The sequence below is a fragment of the Osmerus eperlanus genome, chromosome 26 (genome assembly GCF_963692335.1).
Source record: "Osmerus eperlanus chromosome 26, fOsmEpe2.1, whole genome shotgun sequence".
NCBI classification, from domain to species: domain Eukaryota; kingdom Metazoa; phylum Chordata; class Actinopteri; order Osmeriformes; family Osmeridae; genus Osmerus; species Osmerus eperlanus.
This window is the reverse complement of record NC_085043.1, coordinates 6532799-6544464: the sequence shown is the minus strand read 5'-3', so window position 1 is coordinate 6544464 and position 11666 is coordinate 6532799. Positions and strand designations below refer to the sequence as shown.

Genomic DNA, 11666 nt, shown 5'->3' with positions numbered 1-11666 from the left:
AGTCTGCTGTTCTCACTCAACCCACTCTATTATGAAATACAGCAAGAAACAATCTGGTGGTTTTCAAACACATTCCAGATGGAAAACAAGCAACACGGTGAAGAATTTGGTGCGGATCAGCTCCTCTTGTATTAGCTTGCGTGCGTGCGTCAGCTGAGTTTTGCACGGCTTGGCTCGGAACTCTCCAGAAATCCCACAGTCTTATCTTCATGGGGAGGCAGGAGTGAACGGTGAGGTCAGCGCATGGACACAGTCCCTGCACTCCCTCTGCACTCCCCTGCTCGGCCCCTCAGCCATGCAGGCACAGTCACACACACTCAAATGGATGCACACACACACACACACACACACACACACACACACACACACACCCACACCCACACAAAAGACACCCAAACCACACTTTCACCAGAAAGAGGGATGGACCTGCATTCCTGCAGTTTAGGCCAACTACAGAGTCTCTGGGGGAATGGGGAAATCTATTAAAATACTGTATGTTTGTCCTCAGAAACATACTTTAAATCTAGATCGAAACGTCCTACTTTTGTTGACCGTTAAACTTCTTCTTTGTCACCTGTGTGAACCAGACAGTGGAATAGACATGAGTCTGATTCCAAATGAGTCAGAGTTTGATTCACAGGTTAGTTGGATTGGTCATGTCTGTTGATACTGCAGCTGTTTACATGACTTCTGGCCCGAGCTCTGTCTTTCTCTTTCTCTTACTCTTTATCTTGATATGTTTTACAGTAAACTTCCCGCTCAGCTTAAGTAAACATTTCCTTTGTTCTCATAACAATGACATTGTTAACTAAAGTAACACTGGGATTACAAATGGGTATATAATTTAAAAAAACGCTATTTAACATGTCGCACACACACACACACACACACACACACACACACACACACACACACACACACACACACACACACACACACACACACACACCCACCCCCACACACACACACACACATGCACACACACGAATAAGGAGAGAAAGTTATCCTGCACAACATTTGGAACATGCTTAGCGGAGGTGGAGTCAAAACAATCCTCTACAGGACAGAAGGAGGGATCTCAGTCTGAAGCGGTAGGTGGACGCTTCTGATAGAATCTGTCTCCTCGTAGCTTATGTTGATCTTTCTCAACATTGTTCTCTGACTATGACACACCCTTTGAATATATTAGTGAGCTGAAGTCGTAATTTGGTGTTGAAAGCCGAAACCCACACCCACAGAGAGGCATCGCCCTTCCAAGTTGTGTGGGACGGTAGATCCGCCGTTAAGTGTTGTTCACCGAGCGCTATGGCCCCGGGCGGTTTATTCTGCTTCAGCCTGCTCGCAGTGGTAAGTGATGTCAATTATTGTTTTAAACCGCAGGTAATTGAAGTGGCAAAGTTGCACTGATGTCTGTTCAAGTTGAGTGAATAATGTCTCGCGTACCGTTAGGTTTGGTAAACCACCGATGGGGTTGTATGGAACAAATAGCCTATAAGCTTAGTGTCGTAGCAAAAAGAAACAGCTGGAACAACACTTTGCATAAATATGTGGGCAAAATAGCTTTCGTTTTTCCCAATGACTAGAGGAGTATAATTTCAAGCTTCTCTGTGTTGCTTTCTCCAGTTATGCAGAAATTATTTTTTAACCAACGCTCGGTTACTCCACCACTTTAGCTAAGGCTGTTAATGATTTGTAGACACTAGGTGGGACTATCAAAGGTGATCCAATGAACTAAGACAAAGATCTCTCTCTAGTCTCTGTGGAGATAGTATTGCATGGCTATAAATCATGACTGTCGTAAAACCACTCTGTCAGCCTGAGAGTCTCAGGCCTTATATTAAGATAGTCATGTTATCTGGAATCGTATACCTGCTGTCAGTGCAATATGCATTCAAATATATATTTCAAGGGAATTTGATTTGAGTTCTCCGACACGTATTGTTCTCTGATGTCTCGTCACTTACGTTGTTACTAGTAGTTTTTTCCCCTCACATATCAGAATCAGAATCAGAATGGGATTTATTCGCCATGAAAGTTTGCAAGGAATTTGCTTTGGCAGGAAGGTGCATACAATAAACATATAGGGACCTAAAATTTAAATATGTGGACTATCTATACTAAGGGTACATAAACTAGCAGTACTAAGTGGGATTAGAATTAAATTAAATATACAATAAAATAAAATATAAGTTGCCGTAAATTACTATATAAAAATACAAATATTACAAAAAATACAAATGTGCAAGATACAATTTTGCAGTGCAAAAAGCAGTGCAAAAAGCATGTGAATGCTTAGACCTTGTGCCTATTGTAAATGGTAGCCTACAGCAATTTAATGTTCACATATTACGCCAGTGTGGGGATACTATAACAGCATAGTAGTCTTTTAACGATTTACACTTTTGAGTAGCTAGACTGGGAAAAGGTGACGTCCCTGTGAACCTTTATCCAATCATCACAGTCATATGGGTTAGGTCCTTGAGAAGGAAAGTACCTTCTTGCAGGGAGAGAGAGAGAGAGAGAGAGATTAGCCACCTTGACTAAGTAACTGGTTAGGGTTAACCTTGTCCTCGTGTTGTTTCTAGCTCATACCAGCACCTGTTGAGTTGTGTGTTCCGCAATCAATCCAAGCCGTTGTGCCTGCAGAGCTCCAGCCTGGCTATGTTGTCTCTGAAGGTACGGAACACCATTCTTATTAGTCTCTGGTCTGGCCTCCTTTAGCCTGTCTGTCAGTAAACAGAACCATGCCTGTCTGTTTATGGGAATCTGTGTACCCAGTAGGTACAGTAGCTCTGTGCTGACTATTCTGTGTGTGTGTGTGTTGGCCAAGCAGTGCCTTTGTCAGGTTGTCATGGAGGGGGACGGCGGCTGGTCTCTGCAGACCCTGACTTCGCCGTGCGGGCGGATGGCACCATCGTCACCACCCATCTGACCAGGGTCATGGAGGAGGGGAAGTCCTTCTTGGTGTGGGTGTGGGACGGGGCAGGACACCGCTGGGCGATCAACGTCCGTCTCCTGTCCACATCCCCAGAGCAGGTGAGGAGAGAGAGAGAGAGAGAGAGAGAGAGAGAGAGAGAGAGAGAGAGAGAGAGAGAGAGAGAGAGAGAAGGGGGAGGGTTCAGAGGCTCTTGAGACTTCCTTCCTTATAATTTCCCAAAAGTAAACAAGGCCCACAAAATTACTGTGATTCACCTTAGCCACGCCAGTGAATTGCTGTTTTAAGTGGTCTGCCACAGAGAGCTGATTTGAGACGTCGTGTATTTCAGCTGTGACTGTGATTATCCCCAGGTGCCAGCCCATGTGCCCAGAAGGGCGCGATATCGCATGCCTGGTCCGAAAGGCTCCAATCCCTCTGTCCTCCGGCGCACCAAGAGGAGATGGAGCCCGCTGCCTTTCAACATCATCGAAAACGACGTGCCTCCATTCCCCAAGGATGTGGAACTGGTGAGAACATCCTGTCGTCATCCTCGCTAGGCTAGCTTAGCTTCTATCACCACTACGTTTCTTTCTATTCCTGTTTCTCCTCTCCTGTCGTCTCTTTTCTCCTCTACTCCTAATGACCATGAGCAATACCCTCATACAACATTTTCTTATTTGGAAAAATATCTCTCCTACTCTCTCAACCCCTACTCCGCTTTGTTCCCCTAGGTGGGGTCTGATTCAACGGTGAACTACACTGTGTATTACGAGATAAGCGGTCCAGGGGTCACCGTAGCTCCGAAGGGGCTGTTCTCTGTGGACAGGCAGACTGGCATGGTGAAGGTGTGGTACGCCGTGGACCGCGAGCAGTACTCCAAGTTTGTTGTAAGTACGGAACACATGGCCTTGGACGCAGGGGCCCGGGTTCGATTCCGGCCACGGGTCATTTCCTGCATGTCTTTCCCCCTCTCTCTCTTTCTCTTCCTGGTTTCATGTCTCCAACTGTCTCTATAAAAAAGGCAACAAAAAAATGGTGGTAAGTATGAAGGGCAAGTCTTCTAGTTTCTTCCGACACCTGTGTGTGGAGTCATACTGACTGTATCTCATATCTGACTGTGTAGTTCACAGCTCGGGTCTTTGACACTTACACCAATAAGGAGACTGACCGACCCTTGGACATCACTGTGTTGGTGGACGACATGAACGACAACGCTCCGACCTTCTCCGGACCCCTCGAGTTCTCTGTGTCAGAGCAGTGTGGCCCTGGTGAGAGCATGGCGATGTGTGTGTGCCTGTGTGTTCAAAATGTGTGCCAACAAGTATCTCAAGTCATTTAAAGAGATCTTTTAAGTCCTTCCGCAAGTGTCTCTCTGTCTCTGTCTCTCTCTCCATCTCTCTTTCCCATGACTCTTTGCCTGCCTCTCTGTAGATACTGAGATTGGACTCGTGACTGCCACTGACCTGGATGCGAAGGACACCCTCCACGTTAAGATCAAATACTCCCTCTTGAGTGGAATCGAGCTCTTCTCCATCCACCCTGAAAGTGGCATGCTCATAGCCAAGACCGGCAACCTGGACAGAGAGGTGGGTCCTCCCGGACACCCTCATCCTCCCTCATCCCTCACCCTCATCCTCCCTCATCCCTCGCCCTACCTAAAGCTCTGTTGCTAGGCAGATTCACACTGACGAAACATCAAGATTTTGATTCATTGGCTGGATTTACAACAGTTAAAACAGGAGAATAATTTGCCTTTGTGGCAGTTGGTAAAACTGGCTGGTTTAGCTGTGTGGAAGACATTGCTAAACTGTGTGGTATCTGTGTTTGTGGTGTTCAGGTTCAGGTGGTGCAGAAAGTCGTTGTGGAGATCAGGGACATGAACGGTGCGAAGAACGGCCTCTTCAACACCGCCACGGCAACCGTGACGCTGGTGGACATCAATGACAACCCTCCTACCTTCAGAGAAGCCACAGTAGGTCCCCTTCTTGTCGTCTGGAGAGACCGATGCTAATGGTCGCTCATCCGGTTGGCACCGGAGTTATACAAAGGGACAAAGGCAGGTACTCAGATGGACACATTCCTTCACGTACCAAAACTGCTCTTTGACTTTTTCAACCCCCCCTCCTCCCCCCTTATGTTGCGATGCAGCGAGATCACAATCTCTCTTGATTCCAGTTTTTCAGGCTTCAAATTATGAACCCGGGGCTGAACTTAATGGTTTGGAGGGCTCAGCGACCTTTATCTAACTACTGGCACCTACGGGCGTGGTGTCACTGTGACAGCCCATGATGATGGTGATAGATAGTTGGTTCATTCAATCACCTGCCAAGTATTTTTTCTTTGAAAGAGCCCCCTCTTTCCCAAACAGTTTCCAAAGCCGACTCCCCAGAAACAAAACATCTGGCGTATCTGGTTCCCCCCCCCCCCCCCCCCCCCCCCCCCCCCCCCCCCCGCTGTCAGAGGTTCGGTTCAGAATATATCCATAAAATGCCATGGCTGCATGTTTTTTGTCATGGGACACAACGTATCAGATTAAATCTCACAGCACAATAATGTGTGGTGTGTGTATGATGCAAGCTCTCTGACTTGACCTGTCTTCAGCCCATCACAGGCGGGGAGATACAGTGAAAATCAAACCAGTTCTGGGCTGCCAGTTTTGTGATGTAAATTTACAGAAAACAGCTGTAACGAGGCAAGGCTTTATATAATTCATACCCTTAAGAATCTGACTGAGGCTATGTTTGAGACCCTGCATATCGTTGGGTATTGAGAGAAGTGGAAAGCCCGAGGCTAATGGTTAGTGGCAGGTCGGAATGGGACTGAATAACAGCCCGGGACTTTGAAACGCAGACAAGCCCATGACCGTGTATTATTATTATTATATATATTTTTTGCATTATGCCGCGGCCGTTTGACCGGCCGTTTCGGGAAACCTCCCGACTCTCCCGACGGCCAGACCGACCCTGCTTAGTGGTACATTCATGGGAGGCAGTTATCGTGTAGCACCTCAGGATGTTTTGCGGTATTGCGTTAAGGAAATGCTGTGGCTGTGTTTTGCAGTACAAGGCGAGAATCGACGAAAACCAAGCGGATGTGCTGGTCCTGCGGATTCCTGTGGACGATAAGGACGAGAAGAAGACCAAGAACTGGAATGCCAAGTTTGTGATCACCGAGGGCAATGAGAACGGGAATTTCAGGATCGACACAGACCCTGAAACCAACGAAGGCCTGCTGTCTGTCGTTAAGGTGAGACATAACAGACAGATAACAGACAAAGAGGCCCTTTACACACACACACACACACACGCAGGCACACACACTCGCAACTGAAAGGTGCAAACCGCCGAGTGACACAATGAGAGTCTGGCATAGACTGAGGTTGTGACACAGATTAATGGGTTGTGAATATGTGAGCTTTCTGATATCATTGAGAGAATTGAGAATCAGCTCTTTGGAGGGCTGAGCTGGGAATTTCCTCTAGCATATTTGCCCAATGTGTGTGTGGTTTGTGTGTCTACGTAGATTGCTACTGTGCGTCAGCGACCGCATGTGTGCATGCATTGTTTGTGTGCATGTGTGTGCGCGCGCGTGTGTAATGTGGTGTAATTGCACAGGAATGATAAGAGTGTGTGCGAGTTGCTATTATTAGCAGGTCACAGCATCTCTGTGCTCTCCATTAACTGGGTGCTAAATGTGTGGAAGCAAGTGCTTTATCACACTAGAGCTTGGCAGGGACTCTGGAATGCAGGCCCGGACAATTCAAAAGCTAAAAAGGAAGTCTGACCTCATTTCCCCTCCTCCGCCCTCAGCCGCTGGACTATGAGAAGGGCAAGGTGGTGAAGATGAAGGTGACGGCCCAGAACGAGGCCCCTCTGGCGGGTACGTCCGCCTCCTGGGTGTCCATCCCCCTGGAGCTGAGCGTGGGGGATGTGGACGAGGGGCCCGAGTTCAGCCCCCCCCATCTGGTGCTCCTGGTCAATGAGAACACACCCAACGGAACCCTACTGAGTACCTATGCCGCCCTGGACCCTGAGACCAAGAGCAGCGCTGGGATGAGGTACCCCCTCCCGTGCCCCCGCCAACAGCCTTAGAACAGAGTGTAGGAATCAGGTGGTTTCGGACATCTAGACATGAATCGAATTGCGTTTCGTTTCATTGAACTGAACTGAATCGACTGGTCTACAAATATATTACTGTGAAGGAACAGGATAGATCGTAACTTCACCATATCACAGATTCCACAGTGAGAGCTAATAGTGACAACGGAAATGTAAAGTAGGATTTAATGCAGAACACTGTGTGTCTTGTTACTGTGTACTGTAGGGATTACAGTGCAGACCTGCACCCACTCCATATCTCCGTGTGTGTGCTGTGTGTAGGTATTACAGAGTGTCTGACCCCGGCTCGTGGATCAATGTTGGGGAAAACACAGGAGAGCTGAAGGTGGCAAACACCATCGACCTGGAATCTCCTCTGGTCACCAACGCCATGTACAATATCACTATCAAAGCAGTGGACAAGAGTGAGTAGAAGCCTTCTGAACATGGAAACCATGGAAGCCTTTTCCTACAGTTCTTTCTTTTTGAAAATGTGAAAATCCAAGCGTTTATCACACTGCACAGGGCATCTTGCGTTATACCCTTTGAACAAGCCTCCCCGCCCATTCCGCACCCACCTACCTCCATCTGCCTCCTTATTATCTTATCTGCACTGTCTGTCTGACTTACCTGCTCATAAGACTCACGACTCACTCACTACTTAGCTGAGCAGGGTTATTCTGACCTGTAAACCTGGGTGTGTTATGGACGAAAGTCCTCTTAAAGGTGTGGAACCCGGTTCTTTTCTTTTTCTTGTTCAAACATTTCAACAACAACAGATGTTTCTCTGTTCTGGTCATGAGAACTGTGAAAGGGTTTGGCAGGGGGACATTCCTGCCACGCTCGGTCCATCAGCGCTCATCAGGGTCTAAACATCAATGCCCTAAAGGGGGATCATCAACTAGGAGACGTTCCCTTCTCAGTCTCTCTCTAAAGCTACAAATGGACGCCCCTGACCCCTTGACCCTCCCGTTATTGTCTCCTCTCCGTGTCCCAGGTGGCAAGTCAGGCAACGGCACGGTTACCCTCCTGATCAAGGACGTGAATGACAACGTGCCGAAGATCGACGAGGGGGAGCTGGTGCTGTGCGAGGAGCCGAACGGGGGGAGGGGCTCCGTCACCATCGTGGCGGTGGACCCGGACCTCCCGCCTTACTCCACCCCCTTCAACTTCCAGCTGCCAGACGGGCATGATGGGAAATGGAGGCTGAGAAGCATCCAGAGTAAGTGTTGCGGACTTCGAGGCAGGACAGGCCCTCCCCCGGTAAACCGATGTGTGGCGTGCATTTCGAACCGTGTGCCTAAAACTTACAAATCAACTGGTGTGACGTTTAGCGACCCCCTAATGTAGCCCTTGGGCGCCATTCATCCACTTTCCATTTATTCAGATGAGAAAGATCTCACATCCACAAATGCCTTTCAACTCTCCTCAATCAATGATTCATTCGGCTTTTAATAATGTATCGTCAGGGTAGATATCTTCACGAGCCTGTTACTAGAGCCAGCTCTGGAGAGATGTGTGTCATTGATTCTGAATGGAGTTCAGAGACAGAGTCTCTTTGAGGGGGAGGGGAGCAGTGTGGAGAGCCCTGTCGTCATCACACACACACACACACTCCACATCCCAGCAGTGGCTCTCCGCAGCATGCTAGCCCAGATGGCCTGGTGTCCAGGGCCCGTGTATGGGGAAGGACCAGGTCTGTGCTTGCCTCTGAAAGAGGAGGAAATGCCAACAGAAATGTCAGGGAAACAGAGGAAATGTCACCCTTCCGTTTCGACCGACTTCTAATACATCTGTGGGCGAGGCTTGTCGACACCCCACACCGCTTCACATCCAGCAGTCGCAGCATGGCGGTGACCCACAATGGGAAACGGATGAAATGCCCAAGCGACGGGTGGAATCGACGAACGTGTGCGAACACGCACAGACACGGGCGCGCACACACACACACACACTTTCAGTCCCACACAAGGCCGGGCTAGGCTGCTCGTAACCTTTGGAACATCGTGTTTACTGTTATCTCCTCGCGGTGATCTCTCTGTACGCCGTGTCACAGGGGTCCTCCTGCTCTGATCTGTGCTGAGTCATTGTACCACCCCTCTCCCCACCCTGCTTATCTCTCTCTTCCTCGTTCTCACTCTCTCTCTCCTTCCCTTCCCCTCCTTTTGCACTCTCTCTCTCTCTCTCTCCAGACAACTCGGCGGTGCTGGAGCAGGCCACGGACATGCCCACAGGGCTGTACCGGGTGCCCGTGCGCGTGAGCGACCTGCAGGGCCAAGGCGGGGTCCAAGAGGTGCAGGTGCGTGTGTGCCGCTGCCTGGGGGGACAGTGCGCCCCCCAGAAGAGCTCCGCCACGCTGGGGGTGTGGGGGGTCCTGGCCATGCTGCTGGCTCTCCTACTGCTCCTCCTGCTGTGTGAGTGGCACACACACACACACACACGACACACACACACCACAAAGACACACATGCACACAGCGGATGACTGTGGAACGTTGTGTATTGTTTTCTGTTGCGTGGCGCCGAATGTCACCGAAAACAAATAAGGGCCAGATGTTGCCACTTGCGGCCAACTCGATCCCCGTCAAGCCACATGGATGCATCAGAAACCTGGTGTTTGGTGGTGTGGCAGTAATGATATTTCACCTTCTCGCGGCCTGCTTCCAGGCATCCTCTTTGTGTTTGCCTGCACCACGAAAGGGCAGAAGGTCTACATCGACGACTCCAGTGGTGGAATGCTGCTGAAGTCCAACACAGAAGCTCCGGGGGAGGAAGTGGTGAGATCAGTTTCACCTTTTCTCGTCTCTCTTATTCACGACTTTTTCACCGCGCGCGGGCGGGTCTAGCCATTGTTCTGAGCGCCTCCCTCGCTCCTTCCCTTTAGAAGTCTGCCCACCTCCTCACCATCCCCCCCACCTGCGACAGCGCCGACGGCTCGCTCAAGAAGGGATTCCTGGACAGGATGGAGGCGACGTCGCCTGTCAGCCAGCATCAGACTGGTCAGCAGATAAATCAGCATCTGATTGGCCAGCAGATGAGCCAGAACAGCTTCTACCAGACGAGCAGGCGGGACTTCCTGTCTCAGGGACAGAAGGGCTTTTACTCCTCCGGGCGGTATGGGGGCGCCACCTACACCGACGCTGCCTTGCTCAAACAGTCCCAGCTCTCTGCTCTTTACACATGGCAGACCAACGGCCTTTATCTAGACAAGGTACACTCCAAAACAACGACACTATTCCTAATGGATACGAATGATGATCATGGATTATATGAACTTCTTTACCCGTCTGTTTTGAGTCCTGGGTTATATTGAAATGACAAACTGCCATTTGAAATGTGCCTTCTGCGATTGAACGTGTCTTTCTCTGCGCCCGACAGAAACTGGGGTATTTTGGCGATGAGGCGGAGGAACGCTACGCGGACGACCTCCTCACGCCATACGGCTATGAGGGGGAGGGTTCGCCGGCGGGCTCGGTGGGCTGCTGCAGCGACCTCGGGGACCAGGACAACCTGGACTTCCTGGACTCGCTGGGGTCCAAGTTCAAAACACTGGCGAACATCTGCCTGGACAGAGAGGAAGACATCCCCTGAGAGAAGCAACCGGAACTGATACAGGAAGGGAGGACTCTGAGAGACCGTGAAAGAGTGTTAATTAGAGGAGGACTGTAAAAGCCAGACATTAGATGAATACTACAGCTTTGATGTGCCGAAGCTGGCTGAGGTTCGGTGCTGTATGTTACGGCATTTGACACTAGGTGGCGTATCATACTGTTACACTGTGATGAAAAGAAACACTGGCTGGGGTTAGCTCTGATCAATCCAATTGTATGTATGTGTGGGTGAGACCTTGGTCAAATTATGTTGTTGTTCCTCAGTCTCAAGGACAACACTAGATGTTTGAAAATATATTCTGTACAGTAGTTTTTGGGCCTGGTCAGGATGGAAAAATGAGCTTCTGCCTTCACTGAAAAAACAGTTTTTGTTCCAGGGATAACTGACTAATGCTGACGAATCTAATAGTGCATCAACTGCTGTTTCTCAATAACTCAAAATGCATTTATTTCCATTAAGTACAATAGGAGCGAATATGTGTAAATTTTGTGCATACCATGGACAAACATAGAGTATTGTTTACTGTAAGATATCGTGATAATACCTGAAGGTATTGCAGAATGAACTAAGAGGATAGGGGATTCCTTCTGGGTGGAAGTTGTAATGGCGTCGAGATTGGAAATGGAACACATGAAATTATAGATGGGCAACAGTTTTAGACGGGATTTATTTCTTTTTCTATTGAATTTACTGAATCAATCCAATTAAATGAAACTTTGGGGATTTATTCCCTAATATTTGTCTTCCTTTGCAGTGATCCTGGTCGAATGTTTTCTTAAATCCATAAAAGCGGTTAGGATTACAGGCACATGTGCATTTTGCACGGTTTTGATTGAGGAGACAGTTTGTTTCGTCAATGTTTACATGCCCAAAATAAGCCTTTTCCATAGCAGGGAACCACATTGCATGCATTTGTACCCATTACTAATAGCAAAATATAATGATTCCCATTAGAGGGAAAACCAAACTGTTCGGTGTGCTTAAATGTTAATGACCCAAACGAAAGAGAACTGCCATTATGCAAATGTTGCCCTTGAGAAA

At 48.7% G+C, this 11666-nt stretch overlaps 1 protein-coding gene across 2 annotated transcripts; it reads left to right on the top strand.

Moving 5' to 3' along the window:
- The first annotated feature begins 1109 nt into the window (after positions 1-1109).
- dsc2l (desmocollin 2 like) lies at positions 1110-11378 on the top strand. 2 transcript variants are annotated; one of them, XM_062452299.1, is made up of 16 exons: positions 1110-1347; positions 2586-2676; positions 2834-3036; positions 3289-3444; positions 3649-3804; positions 4041-4185; positions 4349-4503; positions 4755-4889; positions 5978-6163; positions 6727-6974; positions 7297-7439; positions 8012-8236; positions 9207-9428; positions 9681-9790; positions 9898-10224; positions 10392-11378. In XM_062452299.1, exons 1-16 carry the CDS (start codon positions 1306-1308, stop codon positions 10602-10604), a joined length of 2757 nt encoding a protein of 918 aa, XP_062308283.1. In that variant the 5' UTR covers positions 1110-1305; the 3' UTR covers positions 10605-11378. The 2 variants fall into 2 exon arrangements, with proteins under 2 accessions (XP_062308283.1, XP_062308282.1); XM_062452298.1 differs by having other exon boundaries at positions 2831-3036.
- The last annotated feature ends 288 nt before the right edge of the window (positions 11379-11666 follow it).

Bases quoted from the DNA above. Each gene is read 5' to 3' on its own strand.
- dsc2l (XM_062452298.1), top strand. From the start codon at position 1,306: ATGGCCCCGGGCGGTTTATTCTGCTTCAGCCTGCTCGCAGTG. The intron at 3,805-4,040 runs GTAAGTACGGAA...CTGACTGTGTAG, and splicing joins AGCAGTACTCCAAGTTTGTT to TTCACAGCTCGGGTCTTTGA. The intron at 4,890-5,977 runs GTAGGTCCCCTT...TGTGTTTTGCAG, and splicing joins CTACCTTCAGAGAAGCCACA to TACAAGGCGAGAATCGACGA.